This window comes from Pistacia vera, unplaced genomic scaffold (genome assembly GCF_008641045.1).
Source record: "Pistacia vera cultivar Batoury unplaced genomic scaffold, PisVer_v2 Contig1272, whole genome shotgun sequence".
NCBI lineage: Eukaryota > Viridiplantae > Streptophyta > Magnoliopsida > Sapindales > Anacardiaceae > Pistacia > Pistacia vera.
The window spans coordinates 1-15900 of record NW_022195328.1 but is presented as its reverse complement, the minus strand read 5'-3'; the positions used below and the strand labels follow the sequence as shown (position 1 = coordinate 15900).

The 15900-nt window shown below is 37.4% G+C and overlaps 4 protein-coding genes and 1 pseudogene across 6 annotated transcripts; all 5 read left to right on the top strand.

Annotated features, from left to right (window-relative positions):
• Positions 1 to 10: 10 nt before the first annotated feature.
• Positions 11 to 1111, top strand: LOC116121717. The gene is made up of 4 exons (XM_031407657.1): positions 11 to 74; positions 189 to 295; positions 378 to 464; positions 639 to 1111. Exons 1-4 carry the CDS (start codon positions 50 to 52, stop codon positions 945 to 947), a joined length of 528 nt encoding a protein of 175 aa, XP_031263517.1. The 5' UTR covers positions 11 to 49; the 3' UTR covers positions 948 to 1111.
• A 2517-nt stretch (positions 1112 to 3628) lies between these two features.
• Positions 3629 to 15340, top strand: LOC116121713 (tropinone reductase homolog At2g29360-like). Its single transcript, XM_031407650.1, has 9 exons — positions 3629 to 3669; positions 11576 to 11747; positions 11982 to 12189; positions 12289 to 12505; positions 12614 to 12720; positions 12875 to 13057; positions 14121 to 14337; positions 14452 to 14558; positions 14641 to 15340. Exons 2-9 carry the CDS (start codon positions 11659 to 11661, stop codon positions 14827 to 14829), a joined length of 1317 nt encoding a protein of 438 aa, XP_031263510.1. The 5' UTR covers positions 3629 to 3669; positions 11576 to 11658; the 3' UTR covers positions 14830 to 15340.
• LOC116121716 (tropinone reductase homolog At2g29360-like) lies at positions 3639 to 5356 on the top strand. 3 transcript variants are annotated; one of them, XM_031407654.1, is made up of 5 exons: positions 3639 to 3841; positions 4076 to 4283; positions 4383 to 4599; positions 4708 to 4814; positions 4969 to 5356. In XM_031407654.1, exons 1-5 carry the CDS (start codon positions 3753 to 3755, stop codon positions 5155 to 5157), a joined length of 810 nt encoding a protein of 269 aa, XP_031263514.1. In that variant the 5' UTR covers positions 3639 to 3752; the 3' UTR covers positions 5158 to 5356. The 3 variants fall into 3 exon arrangements, with proteins under 3 accessions (XP_031263514.1, XP_031263515.1, XP_031263516.1); XM_031407655.1 differs by having other exon boundaries at positions 3782 to 3919; XM_031407656.1 differs by having other exon boundaries at positions 3788 to 3855; positions 4070 to 4283.
• LOC116121718 lies at positions 5474 to 6886 on the top strand (annotated as a pseudogene).
• Positions 7774 to 8454, top strand: LOC116121714 (tropinone reductase homolog At5g06060-like). The gene is made up of 3 exons (XM_031407651.1): positions 7774 to 7857; positions 8085 to 8182; positions 8301 to 8454. Exons 1-3 carry the CDS (start codon positions 7774 to 7776, stop codon positions 8452 to 8454), a joined length of 336 nt encoding a protein of 111 aa, XP_031263511.1.
• Positions 15341 to 15900: the final 560 nt, after the last annotated feature.

Here is a 15900-nt window from a genome sequence, read left to right as displayed (position 1 = left end):
AAGCGTTGTATTTACATCTTCTGTGTCTGGTTTTGTCTCACTCAAAAACATGTCTGTTCAGGGATCAACTGAAGGTAATTTACCCTTCTGATGTGAATTTCACCGCATCATTTATGGGTCCATGTGGTACAGTTGAAGAGTTTTATGAAACTTCATTTTAATTTTGTTTACTTTCGGTTGGTTTTCAGGAGCTATCAATCAGCTTACACGAAATTTGGCTTGTGAGTGGGCAAAAGACAACATAAGATGTAATGCTGTGGCACCTTGGTACATCAAAACCTCAATGGTGGAGCAAGTAATTCCCTATTCACCCTAGCTCATGTTGTTTTTTGTTAGATTGAACTTATTCATAATGCCATTTGACCTCCATGTTCCAGGTGCTTAGCAAAAAAGAATATTTGGAAGAGGTATATTCTGTAACTCCTGCTCGGCGCCTTGGAGACCCAACAGAAGTTTCATCTCTGGTAGCATTTCTTTGCTTACCTGCATCATCTTACATCACTGGGCAGATTATCTGCATTGATGGGGGAATGTCTGTGAATGGTTTCTACCCAATTCATGATTAGAATGTTTTTTTCCTGTTATTTCTTGCCTCTGTATTCACCTTGGATGGCAGTTGATTTCTCATAACTTCACAGATGTCGTTTTCAAGCCTGAGAATTTCTAGGCTTCAACTGTGGTCAATTTGCCCTTTAATGTTGGGCCTTGCACTTTCCAGTGGAGCAATGCTTCTTTTCCTTTCCTTTTTTCCGTACTTCCTTCTCCCCTTCACCCTGACTTTTGTTGTCTTTTCTTATTGTAATATCTTCTACTGTGGCATGCCTGGCAGTGCTAAGCCTACTTGTGTTTCATTCCTCTTTCCACATTGGATCATGACCATACTTTTTGATCTTGAGACAGTCAGGCCGACAGCTTTAAGAGACTTCCTTCTTCATGATAATAGCTAATGACTTCATCTCCTGTTGGAAGTTCTAGGGAGCTAAATAGCTAGACATTCTCTTCTGTGTCTATAAGTTGGATTGTAGTACATCTCTCTCGTTTAATTGCAGTTTTATGGGTTGTATCCTTGGAAAGATTTTGTTATAATGTGTTGATTTCTATAAAAATATAATCAATTAGCTATTCTGGTGGTACCAGCTGAAGATTGAGGTGCAATCTGTATGAATGAAGTAGAATTTACTAATACCTTTGATGATTGTGAAATCTTTGCTTGATGTATGTTAAATGTCTAACAGAAGCTGAAAATCACCCAACTCAAGACTTGGGTTAGTCTTTATTACGAAATTTAAAGGCCATGTGCAGTCCCATTGGTCATATGTATGCATGATAATATGTCTTTGTAGGCCGAGACATATTCCACCTTGACAGCTTCACCAGCAATAAAAAGTCCCAACATAATTTGCACTCCCTCATATATTACCTATCTATCATTAATGAATGTTGATCTAACTAGTTGTCGAATGAAAAAGTTTGGCATTTCCGTAAGAGGGCTATTCATATTCTGATCTGGTTCTAGTCTGGCAACTATTTAATTGCGTGATGAAATAAAAATTGATTAATAATCATCTTTCACATCAAGTTTTGTGTGTAAAACTCATAAACATAAACAAAACCCGAAGTTAGTGTATCTTTGTAGTAAACCAGTGAATGGCTTAGTAAACCAATGAAGGGCTTCTTCCAAAAGAACGTGAGTAATAATTGTGTAATTGTTCCATCCAATAAACATGTAATAGAAGCGGGAATTAGGCTCGGACCCAAAAAGTCCAGCCCAAAAAACCGGTCCTAAGACCAGACCAAGCCCAATGGAGGAGGGCTTGAGCCTAGGGCTGGTCCCTTCTCCAAGGCCCGAGCCCAAACTCCCTCCCTATACCTAGGCAGGGATCGGTCCCAACAAGATTGGTCCCATTTGGGACCAGTCACTCATGGGCCTGGATTGGTCCCAGACCCATGAGAAATTTCAAGGCCCATATCGATCTCTAGGACCGGTCTTGGGCCCATAGGATGGATTCTATGAGCTTGAAAATTTTTTTAAGGGGTTAATAAAATTATGTAGGGGGGTTTATGTAATTTTTAGATGTTGGAAAATGTATTTCCACCCTCAAAGATTAGTAAATTGTGTAAAATATCAATTTAACCTTTAATTTTTTGTCAATTTTAAAATTATAGGGGGTTTTTGAATATTTTTCAAAGGACTTTTTTGAAAAAATGCAAAGGGGTTTGGGCCCAGGCTGGGGATCGGTCCCAAGCCCAGGCCTTGGAGGAGGGACCAATCCCTAGATCGATCCCTCTTCCATGGGCCTAGTCCGGGTTTGGGACCAAACTTCCTAGAACTGGTTTTTTGGGATCAGTCCCAAATGTCTAAGTCTACCCCTCCCCAATTTCCTTTTAACTTTTGTAAAATATCCAAAATTCTCCTATTTAATATGAAATTGATAATAAATATAGGGGTTAAAATAAAATTTTATAAAAAATTGTCTAGGCCCATAAGACCAATCCTAGGCCCACGACCAGCCCCTAATTATTTGGGCCCAAGCCCTCAAGGTCCAGGCCCAGGCCTTTCCCACCTCTTGTAATATCTAGCTTTAGATACTACATTGGCCCATCTGTATATATCCCTCGGGACATCTTTTCCTTCATAATGAATAAATTAGGGTCCGTTTGTTTTATTATTTCTTACCCTATTCCCTATCTTATTCCCAAAATAGTTGTTTGTTTGATTATTTAAGAAATACTATTATATTTTATTTAATTACTTTTATACCCCTTAAATTTATTAATTTAATTAAACACCCCAGAAAAATTTTACAAACTAACAAAAACACCCCCACCCACCCATAGTTGCCAGATTCCTGCAACCACAGTCGGTGGTAGCCGGAATCTATTACAACGGCGTAGAAATGATCGAACATGGTCGGTAATTCGCCGATCTGGCCTTTTTCAGCCAGATCCGTGGTGGATCTGGCTGGAAAAGGCAAGATCGACGCACAACCGGCCAGATCTGACCGGTTTACGTGGTAACGCCATTTTCCGGCAAGATTTCGGCGGTGGTGGCTGAAATCTGGCACTGTAGGTGGGTGGCGGTGTTTTTGTTATTTTACAAAATTTTTATATATTGGGGTGTTTAGTTAAATTAGCAAACCTAAGAGGTTTTTTTATTAATTTTTAAATTTTACCTCGTAATAATTACCATATTCAACTACCCAATATTATTCTCAAAATTCTATCTAAAATAACAAACCAAACGAACCCTTAAATATTTCTCTAACTACTTTGATTATGGGGCAATCTTTACTTGATTTCTGTTGGTGTCCAAACTTAAAGCTCAAGTGTTTAACAAAATATGAATAATCGATTATCGTCTTTGGATACAAGTTTCGTGGCCAAAACTCATGAACTTCTGCAAGCCACAAGTTGGATCGACTTTCTAATTTCAGAAAGCGCCCAGACTCCACAATCTGATCTTCTGCTTTGTTTGGGCAAGGCATTTTGTGGTGTTAGTTGCATTTCCTTATCATGATTTGATTGCTAGTGTCTACATTGAAATTGACTGATTTGGCATCTTCTACTTCTATCATGTGGTTGTGGTTAATAAATATGTAACCTTATAAAAACGTTTTGAGTGTGTAAGCAATGAACTATGCAATTATTGTTACTTGTTATCGTGCGTATGTTAATAATAGTTAGACGGACGATATATATGGCTATCAACATATAACCTTCAAGAACTTCTGGAAGTAACAGCAGTAGAGATAATGGCTCAAGCAGACAGCTACAGTGGGCTCAACAGATGGAATCTTCAGGGCATGACAGCACTTGTCACTGGTGGAACCAAAGGACTCGGGTTTTTCTTCCTCTCAGTTCTCCTCTCTTTTTATTTTTCTTGTTATAGGCTAGTGGCTACTAAATAATTCTCATTAAGGTTGGTAGTATTAAAATTATTTGAGTGGCATTTGACAGTTATTCTTGTCCCTGATGTAGTACTCTGTGGTTTCATATACTAACTAGAGAGACATTGTGTAGCATATTTAACATTCTGTTAATATTTCATTGTTTAATCATGTACAACGCCCATCAGGCATGCTGTTGTGGAGGAATTAGCAGAGATGGGTGCATCTGTGCATACATGCTCTAGAAACGAAGTTGAGCTTAATGAATGCATACGGGAATGGGAAATGAAAGGTTTTAAAGTCACTGGTACAGTATGCGATGTATCATCTCGAGCAGAAGGAAAGAAGTTAATGGATAGAGTGTCATCTCTGTTCTATGGAAAACTTAACATCCTTGTATGTAATTCTCCAGTTTCCAAATCCATTATGTCTCAGATGTAATTCAGCAAATAGTTCAAAATTTTCATTATCTTATATTTTGCTATGCAACTCCAGGTTCACAATGTTGGGACAAGCAGAGTAAAGCCGATTATAGAGCAAAATGCTGAAGATTTTTCAGTTGTCATGACTACCAATTTTGAGTCTGCTTACTACTTATCTCAACTTGCATATCCTCTGTTGAAAGCTTCAGAAGCAGGAAGTATTATTTTCATGTCCTCAGTCTGTGGTGTGGTATCAGTAAGCGGTGATGCCACTTATTCAGCGACTAAAGGTAAATTGTTTTACTATATTTACAATATTGAAAGCTTAACTGGTTTTAACATTGATGATTGATTTTGAGAGCTAGCGGTGATACTGATGTTGATCTATTTATCTGCAGGGGCTATGAACCAACTTGCCAAGAATTTGGCTTGTGAGTGGGCAAGAGACAACATAAGGGCTAATTCTGTCGCGCCTTGGCTCATCAGAACTCCTCTAACAGCACCTGTAAGAATCACTTGACACGTTTACATTCTATGTCAGCATTTTAATGGTTGTGTCAGGAATTTTACTGCATTAATATTATTAAGTCCAATAACCAAACTCAGTTTTAAAATAATTAGAGCTTGTTTAATTGACATACATCTCTTTATGGTTGCAGCATCTGGATAATGAGACTTTCATGAAGAAGGTAGTCGTTCGAACTCCAATGGGACGCACTGGGGAGCCAAAGGAGGTTTCTTCCTTGATAGCATTTCTTTGTCTACCAGCAGCCTCGTACATTACTGGGCAGACTATTTGTGTTGATGGAGGATTTACAGTGAACGGGTTATTCTTCCCAAGAACCTGAATTGGTTATAACTTGCAGGAATATGACACTAAATTCATGGAAGTCACATCAACAAGAATAACAAGTGATGGAGTCCAAGTCACCAAATCATATACTATTAAGAGTGATATGATAAAATTAGGAGGGGAGTTATTTTTCCTCCTCTTGTATTCAAGTGTAAAAACTCATTCGGGATACAATAAAGGGATTCAACTATTAATTTGAGTGTCAAAAGGTATGAATTTTATGGGATAACATATAAATAAATCTGTGCTCCAGTTTCTTCATCCTAACCCAGCAGTTCCAAAGCCTGAACCCAGAAATTCTGCGATTTTCAGCCATAAACCACACTAACCTCTTTTGCTTACCCAAACACATTTATAGCAACCAAAATGCTTTAAACAATCTCATTTCACCAAATCACCATTAAAACCAATTGTCTCTCTCTTTTTTAGTGGAACACGACTATGTGAAGCACATAATTGGGGGTGGAAACTTTAGGAGATACCGTGGTATCACTTGTTCCCTCCCGCTACAAATCCTGGAGCACAAATTCTGTTCACTAGCTAGCTACTCTGCTTTCAATTCAATGTGTTACGGCAAATCATAATTTTCCCTTGTCTCAGCTGTGAATATGTGATGGATACAAAATTTTAGAGGAAAGTCCAGAGTATATATATGCAAACTATTGAAAATTATATTAATTATAAGATTAAACATTATTGGTTTTTGAAATGATAACTTCCTAGTTGAAAAGTGAAAGTAAGAATTTAAATCCACATGCATAACATCCAAATTATTATTTAATGATTAAGGTGATCATTAATTTTTTCTTGAGCTACTTGTTTGGTGCCAACTTGGATTCTTTAAGGTCTTTTATAACAGCATGGTGACAATGGCTACTGGTATAATAACTAGCCAAAACTAGTTGAAGCATCAGTAGTACTTCGGAAGAAACAGAGAGAATGGCTGAAGCTGCAGGTACCATTGGCAGGCACAACAGATGGAGTCTTGAGGGCTCTTATCACCGGTGGAACCAAAGGAATTGGGTAAGATGACATCAATTCTGGTTCTCATTAAAAACCTCTCTTGCATGCTTTTCAAGGGTCATTTTTCATTAAAGTGGATATCATATATAGCTCTTAGATTAGATGCAATGCAATCATGCCCTCTCTTAATGCTTTAGCTCCCTTTGTAGATACATGAAACAGTTACAGATGAGATGACTATGAGAGACATTAGTAGGTCCACTAAGTTCTGCATTTTTGTGTTTGGAGTTATATTTTGGGGTGATGCGAACTACTAATATTTCTATATATATTGTCATCACTCATCAGGCACGCTGTTGTGGAGGAATTGGCAGAGTTAGAGGCGTCTGTGCATACATGTTCTAGGAATGAAGCAGAGCTTAATGAATGCAGTTGTAAATGGAAAATCAAAGGTCTCAAAGTCACCGGTTCAGTTTGTGAAGTATCATCTCCATCAGAACGAGAGAAGCTAATGAAACAAATCTGCTCTCTATTTGATGGGAAACTCAACATCCTTGTATGTCTATCATCATCCATTTTCCAAATCCGTTCCGTTTTTCACTTTAATTATGTTAAACGGAATTCATTAATTGTATGACTGTAGATAAATAATGTTGGGACTAACATATTCAAGCCGACTGAAGAGTAAAAAGGCAGAATATTTCTCATTTATCATGGCTACGAATTTGGAGTCTGCTCATAAAAGTTGTAACCAGCTCATTTTGATGTTTTCTAGGGATTAAACTAAACATATACGATACACGCCATTGGAGATCCAACTTTATTACTAGTTTACGATTTTCCAGGTTGACTTTGTAACTTCAGTTATGTGAGTAAATAAAACCGGTCAATCTTAAAGTTTTTATTAATTTTAACAGCAAAGCATTATTGATTTCTGAGATGTATTTATAACCAAATGCATAACATCAAGGGTCTTTATTTGATGATTAATGTCATCCACGACCACTATTTAAAGTGTGACTTTTTGGTTCACTCTTTTATCATTTTTTACCATCTGTAGAGTAATACTACACTTACAAAAAAATTTATAAAAATCTTATACAAAGTGATGTGGCAAAAAAAAAAAGAAAAAGTGAATTTAATGAGTTTAACTTTTTGTCACTTTGTATAAAAATCTTTGTAAATATAGTATTATTGCCATCTGTATATATCCCCCCAGACATCTTTTCCTTCGTATGAATAAATTAAATATTTCTCTAACACTTGATTATGGGGCAATCTTTACTTGATTTCTGTTGGTGTCCAAACTTAAAGCCCAAGTGTTTTAACAAAATAGAATAATCGATTATGCGTCTTGGATCAAGTTTCGTGGCCAAAACTCATGAACTTCTGCAAGCCACAAGTTGGATCGACTTTCTAATCAGAAAGCGTCCAGACTCCACAATCTAATCTTGCTTCGTTTGGGCAAGGCATTTTGTGGTGTTAGTTGCATTTCCTTATCATGGTTTGATTGCTAGTGTCTACATTGAAATTGATGATTGGCATCTTCTACTTCTATCATGTGGTTGTGGTTAATAATAGTTAGACGGACGATATATGGCTAACATATAACCTTCAAGAACTTCTGGAAGTAACAGCAGTAGAGATAATGGCTCAAGCGACAGCACAGTGGGCTCAACAGATGGAATCTTCAGGGCATGACAGCATGTCACTGGTGGAACCAAGGACTCGGGTTTTTCTTCCTCTCAGTTCTCCTCTCTTTTTATTTTCTTGTATAGGCTGTGGCTACTAAATAATTCTCATTAAGGTTGTAGGATTAAAATTATTTGAGTGGCATTTGACAGTTATTCTTGTCCCTGATGTAGTACTCTGTGGTTTCATACTAACTAGAGAGACATTGTGTAGCATATTTAACATTCTGTTAATATTTCATTGTTTAATCATGTACAACGCCATCAGGCATGCTGTGGAGGATTAGCAGAGATGGGTGCATCTGTGCATACGTGCTCTAGAAACGAAGTTGAGCTTAATGATGCATCGGGAATGGGAAATGAAAGGTTTTAAAGTCACTGGTACAGTATGCGATGTATCATCTCGAGCAGAAGGAAAGAAGTTAATGGATAGAGTGTCATCTCTGTTCTATGGAAAACTTAACATCCTGTATGTAATCTCCAGTTTCCAAATCCATTATGTCTCAGATGTAATTCAGCAAATAGTTCAAAATTTTCATTATCTTATATTTGCTATGCAACTCCAGGTTCACAATGTTGGGACAAGCAGAGTAAAGCCGATTATAGAGCAAAATGCTGAAGATTTTTCAGTGTCATGACTACCAATTTTGAGTCTGCTTACTCTTATCTCAAATGCATATCTCTGTTGAAAGCTTCAGAAGCAGGAAGTATTATTTTCATGTCCTCAGTCTGTGTGTGGTACAGTAAGCGGTGATGCCACTTATTCAGCGACTAAAGTAAATTGTTTTACTATATTACAATATTGAAAGCTTAACGGTTTTAACATTGCATGAGTGATCAGCAATAAAAAGTCCCAAAATAATTTGCACTCCTCACATGTTACCTATCTAACATTCATGAATGTTGATCTAACTAGTTGCCGAATGAAAAAGTTTGGTATTTCCTTAAGAGGGTTATTCATGTTCTGGCCAACTTGATCTAGTTCTAGTCTGGCAACTATTTAATTGCGTGATGAAATAAAAATTGATTAATAATCATCTTTCACATCAAGTTTTGTGTGTAAAACTCATAAACATAAACAAAACCCGAAGTTGGTGTATCTTTGTATTAAACCAGTGAATGGCTTTTTATACCAGTGAAGGGCTTCTTCCAAAAGAACGTGAGTAATAATTGTGTAATTGTTCCATCCAATAACCATGTAATAGAAGTGGGAATTAGGCTCAGACCCAAAAAGTCCAGCCCAAAAAATCGGTCCTAGGACCGGACCAAGCCCAGTGGAGGAGGGCCCAAGCCCAGGGCTGATCCCTCCTCCAAGGCCTGAGCCCAAACCCCCTCCCTAGACCTAGGAAGGGATTGGTCCCAACAGGACTGGTCCCATTTGGGACCAGTCACTCATTTGTCCCAGGCCCATGAGAAATTTCAAGGCCTAGACCGGTCCTACTATAGGACCAGTTCTATAGGCTTGAAAATTTTCTTTTTTTAAGGGGTTAATAAAATTATGTAGGGGGGTTTATGTAATTTTTAGAGGCTGAAAATATTATTTCCACCTTTGAAGATTAGTAAATTGTGTAAAATATCAATTTAACCTTCAATATTTTTGTCAATTTACAAATTACAAGGGGTTTTTGAATATTTTTCAAACGACTCTTTTGAACAAATGCAAAGGGGTTTGGGCCCAGGCTTGGGATCGGTCCTAAGCCTAGGCCTTGGAGGATGGTCCGATCTAGGGACCAATCCCTCATCCATGGGCCTAGTCCGGATTTGGGACCAAGCCTTCTAGGACTGGTTTTTTGGGACCAGTCCCAAATGCCTAGGTGTACCCCTCCCAATTTCCTTATAACTTCTGTAAAATATCTAAAATCCTCCTATTTAATATTAAATTAATAATAAATATAGGGGTTAAAAAAAGTTTTATAAAAAAATGTCTAGGCCCATAAGACTGGTCCTGAGCCCATGACCAGCCCCTAATTATTTGGGCCCGGGCCCTCAAGGTCCAGGCCCAGGCCTTTCCCACCTCTTGTAATATCTAGCTTTAGATACTACATTGTGTCATTGGCCCATCTGTAGAGTAATACTACACTTACAAAGAAATTTTACAAAGATCTTCATACAAAGTGATGTGGCAAAAAAATGAATGAAATAGTGAATTTAATGANTTTAATTGCGTGATGAAATAAAAATTGATTAATAATCATCTTTCACATCAAGTTTTGTGTGTAAAACTCATAAACATAAACAAAACCCGAAGTTAAGTGTATCTTTGTAGTAAACCAGTGAATGGCTTCTTCCAAAAGAACATGAGTAATAATTGTGTAATTGTTCCATCCAATAACCATGTAATAGAAGTGGGAATTAAGCTCAGACTCAAAAAGTTCAACCCAAAAAATCGATTCTAGGACAGGACCAAGCCCAATGGAGGAGGGCCCGGGCCCAGGGTTGGTCCCTCCTCCAAGGCCCAAGCCCAAACCCCCTCCTTAGACCTAGGCAAGGATTGGTCCCAACAGGACTGGTCCCATGAGTCCCAAGCCCATGAGAAATTTCAAGGCCTAGACCGATCCCTAGGACCGGTCTTGGGCCCATACGACTGGTTCTATGGGTTTGAAAAATTTCTTTTTTTAAGGGGTTAATAAAAATTATATAGGGGGGTTTATGTAATTTTTAGAGGCTGGAAAATTTAGTTCCACCCTCCAAGATTAGTAAATTGTGTAAAACATCAATTTAACCTTCAATATTTTTGTCAATTTTCAAATTATAGGGGGTTTTTGAATATTTTTCAAATGACCTTTTTAAAAAAATGCAAAGGGGTTTCGGTCCCTAGGTTGGGCCCTCGGTCCCAAGCCTAGGCCTTGGAGGAGGGCCCAACCTAGGGACCAGTCCCTCATCCATGGGCCTAGTCCGAGTTTCGGACCAAGTCCCCTAGGATTGGTTTTTGGGACCAGTCCCAAATGCCTAGGTTTACTCCTCCCCAATTTCCTTTTAACTTATGTAAAATATCCAAAATCCTCCTATTTAATATGAAATTGATAATAAATATAGGGGTTAAAATAAAATTTTTTAAAAAAAATGTCTAGGCCCATAAGACTGGTCTTGGGCCCATGACCAGCCCCTAATTATTTTGGCCCGGGCCCTCAAGGTCCAGGCCCAAGCCTTTTCCACCTCTTGTAATATCTAGCTTTAGATACTGCATTGTGTCATTGGCCCATCTGTAGAGTAATACTACACTTACAAAGAAATTTTACAAAAATCTTCATACAAAGTAATGTGGCAAAAAATAAATGAAAAAGTGAATTTAATAAGTTTGACTTTTTGTTTCACTCTTTTATTCATTTCTTACCACCTCATTTTATATAAAAATCTTTATAAGTATAATATTATTGTCATCTGTATATATCCCCCGGATATCTTTTCCTTCCTAATGAATAAATTAAATATTTCTCTAACTACTTTGATTATGGGGCAATCTTTACTTGATTTCTGTTGGTGTCCAAACTTAAAGCCCAAGTGTTTAACAAAATATGAATAATCGATTATCGTCTTTGGATACAAGTTTCGTGGCCAAAACTCATGAACTTCTGCAAGCCACAAGTTGGATCGACTTTCTAATATCAGAAAGCGTCCAGACTCCACAATCTAATCTTCTGCTTTGTTTGGGCAAGGCATTTTGTGGTGTTAGTTGCATTTCCTTATCATGGTTTGATTGCTAGTGTCTACATTGAAATTGACTGATTTGGCATCTTCTACTTCTATCATGTGGTTGTGGTTAATAATAGTTAGACGGACGATATATATGGCTATCAACATATAACCTTCAAGAACTTCTGGAAGTAACAGCAGTAGAGATAATGGCTCAAGCAGACAGCTACAGTGGGCTCAACAGATGGAATCTTCAGGGCATGACAGCACTTGTCACTGGTGGAACCAAAGGACTCGGGTTTTTCTTCCTCTCAGTTCTCCTCTCTTTTTATTTTTCTTGTTATAGGCTAGTGGCTACTAAATAATTCTCATTAAGGTTGGTAGTATTAAAATTATTTGAGTGGCATTTGACAGTTATTCTTGTCCCTGATGTAGTACTCTGTGGTTTCATATACTAACTAGAGAGACATTGTGTAGCATATTTAACATTCTGTTAATATTTCATTGTTTAATCATGTACAACGCCCATCAGGCATGCTGTTGTGGAGGAATTGGCAGAGATGGGTGCATCTGTGCATACATGCTCTAGAAACGAAGCTGAGCTTAATGAATGCATACGGGAATGGGAAATGAAAGGTTTTAAAGTCACTGGTACGGTATGTGATGTATCATCTCGTGCAGAAGGAAAGAAGTTAATGGATAGAGTGTCATCTCTTTTCAATGGAAAACTTAACATCCTTGTATGTGACTCTCCAGTTTCCAAATCCATTATGTCTCAGATGTAACTCAGCAAATAGTTCAAAATTTTCATTATCTTATATTTTGCTATGCAACTCCAGGTTCACAATGTTGGGACAAGCAGAGTAAAGCCGATTATAGAGCAAAATGCTGAAGATTTTTCAGTTGTCATGACTACCAATTTTGAGTCTGCTTACTACTTATCTCAACTTGCATATCCTCTGTTGAAAGCTTCAGGAGCAGGAAGTATTATTTTCATGTCCTCAGTCTGTGGTGTGGTATCAGTAAGCGGTGATGCCACTTATTCAGCAACTAAAGGTAAATTTTTTCATTATATTTACGATATTGAAAGCTTAACTGGTTTTAACATTGATGATTGATTTTGAGAGCTAGCGGTGATACTGACGTTGGTCTATTTATCTGCAGGGGCTATGAACCAACTTGCCAAGAATTTGGCTTGTGAGTGGGCAAGAGACAACATAAGGGCTAATTCTGTCGCGCCTTGGCTCATCAGAACTCCTCTAACAGCACCTGTAAGAATCACTTGACACGTTTACATTCTATGTCAGCATTTTAATGGTTATGTCAGGAATTTTACTGCATTAATATTATTAAGTCCAATAACCAAACTCAGTTTTAAAATAATTAGAGCTTGTTTAATTGACATACATCTCTTTATGGTTGCAGCATCTGGATAATGAGACTTTCATGAAGGAGGTAGTCGTTCGAACTCCAATGGGACGCATTGGGGAGCCAAAGGAGGTTTCTTCCTTGATAGCATTTCTTTGTCTACCAGCAGCCTCGTACATTACTGGGCAGACTATTTGTGTTGATGGAGGATTTACAGTGAACGGGTTATTCTTCCCAAGAACCTGAATTGGTTATAACTTGCAGGAATATGACACTAAATTCATGGAAGTCACATCAACAAGAATAACAAGTGATGGAGTCCAAGTCACCAAATCACATACTATTAAGAGTGATATGATAAAATTAGGAGGGGAGTTATTTTTCCTCCTCTTGTATTCGAGTGTAATAACTCATTCGGGATACAATAAAGGGATTCAACTATTTATTTGAGTGTCAAAAGGTATGAATTTTATGGGATAACATATAAATAAATCTGTGCTCCAGTTTCTTCATCCTAACCCAGCAGTTCCGAAGCCTGAACCCAGAAATTCTGCGATTTTCAGGCCATTAACCACACCAATCTAACTTCTTTTGCTTACCCAAACACATTAATAGCAACTAAAATGCTTTAAACAATCTCATTTCAGCAAATCACCATTAAAACCAACTGTCTCTCTCTTTTTATTGGAACATGACTATGTGAAGCACATAATTGGGGGTGGAAACTTCAGGAGATACCCTGGTATCACTTGTTCCCTCCCGCTACAAATCCTGGAGCACAAATTCTGTTCACTAGCTAGCTACTCTGCTTTCACTTCAATGTGCTCCGGCAAATTATAATTTTCCCCTTCTCAGCTGTGAATATGTGATGAATACAAAATTATATATATGCAAACTATTGAATGTTATATTATTATAAGATCAAACATTATTGGTTTTTGAAATGACAACTTCCTAGTTGAAAAGTGAAAGTAAGAGACGAGCTATTTATTAGTTGAGCTAAAATTTAAACCCAAATGCATAACATCCAAGTCATTATTTAATGATTAAGGTGATCATTAATTATTTCTTGCATGCTTCAAAATTTTTTTGTATAACCTGTCCATATGTCCTTTCGGAACCCCAATATAGTTATTTCGTACTACCGTTTATGTATAAAATTCTATTAATAAGAGTGCTACTTGTAAATTTTGTGCTTTCTATTGTTTATCTTTTTAAGTGCCAAAATTAAAATGAATCCTCCCATCTCTTAACCACTATTTTTTTGTTCAACATGAAGTTCAAGGCTTTAATGTTTTCGTAGATTAATAATGTTGGAACAAATATCCGGAAACCAATGGTAGAGTTCACAGCAGAGGAATTTTCCACTCTCATGGCCACAAATTTTGAATCTGTTTTTAACTTATCACAACTAGCTTATCCCCTGCTGAAAGCATCTGGAGCAGGAAGCGTTGTATTTACATCTTCTGTGTCTGGTTTTGTCTCACTCAAAAACATGTCTGTTCAGGGATCAACTAAAGGTAATTTACCCTTCTGATGTGAATTTCACCGCATCATTTATGGGTCCATGTGGTACAGTTGAAGAGTTTTATGAAACTTCATTTTAATTTTGTTTACTTTCGGTTGGTTTTCAGGAGCTATCAATCAGCTTACACGAAATTTGGCTTGTGAGTGGGCAAAAGACAACATAAGATGTAATGCTGTGGCACCTTGGTACATCAAAACCTCAATGGTGGAGCAAGTAATTCCCTATTCACCCTAGCTCATGTTGTTTTTTGTTAGATTGAACTTATTCATAATGCCATTTGACCTCCATGTTCCAGGTGCTTAGCAAAAAAGAATATTTGGAAGAGGTATATTCTGTAACTCCTGCTCGGCGCCTTGGAGACCCAACAGAAGTTTCATCTCTGGTAGCATTTCTTTGCTTACCTGCATCATCTTACATCACTGGGCAGATTATCTGCATTGATGGGGGAATGTCTGTGAATGGTTTCTACCCAATTCATGATTAGAATGTTTTTTTCCTGTTATTTCTTGCCTCTGTATTCACCTTGGATGGCAGTTGATTTCTCATAACTTCACAGATGTCGTTTTCAAGCCTGAGAATTTCTAGGCTTCAACTGTGGTCAATTTGCCCTTTAATGTTGGGCCTTGCACTTTCCAGTGGAGCAATGCTTCTTTTCCTTTCCTTTTTTCCGTACTTCTTTCTCCCCTTCACCCTGACTTTTGTTGTCCCATGCATTTTTCTTATTGTAATATCTTCTACTGTGGCATGCCTGGCAGTGCTAAGCCTACTTGTGTTTCATTCCTCTTTCCACATTGGATCATGACCATACTTTTTGATCTTGAGACAGTCAGGCCGACAGCTTTAAGAGACTTCCTTCTTCATGATAATAGCTAATGACTTCATCTCCTGTTGGAAGTTCTAGGGGAGCTAAATAGCTAGACATTCTCTTCAGTGTCTATAAGTTGATTGTAGTACATCTCTCTCGTTTAATTGCAGTTTTATGGGTTGTATCCTTGGAAATATTTTGTTATAATGTGTTGATTTCAATAAAATAATAATCAATTAGCTATTCTGGTGGTACCAGCTGAAGATTGAGGTGCAATCTGTATGAATGAAGTAGAATTTACTAATACCTTTGATGATTGTGAAATCTTTGCTTGATGTGTGTTAAATGTCTAACAGAAGCTGAAAATCACCCAGCTCAAGACTTGGGTTAGTCTTTATTACGAAATTTAAAGGCCATGTGCAGTCCCACTGTTCATATGTATGCATGATAATATGTCTTTGTAGGCCGAGACATATTCCATCTTAACAGCTTCACCAGCAATAAAAAGTCCCAAAATAATTTGCACTCCTCACATGTTACCTATCTAACATTCATGAATGTTGATCTAACTAGTTGCCGAATGAAAAAGTTTGGTATTTCCTTAAGAGGGTTATTCATGTTCTGGCCAACTTGATCTAGTTCTAGTCTGGCAACTATTTAATTGCGTGATGAAATAAAAATTGATTAATAATCATCTTTCACATCAAGTTTTGTGTGTAAAACTCATAAACATAAACAAAACCCGAAGTT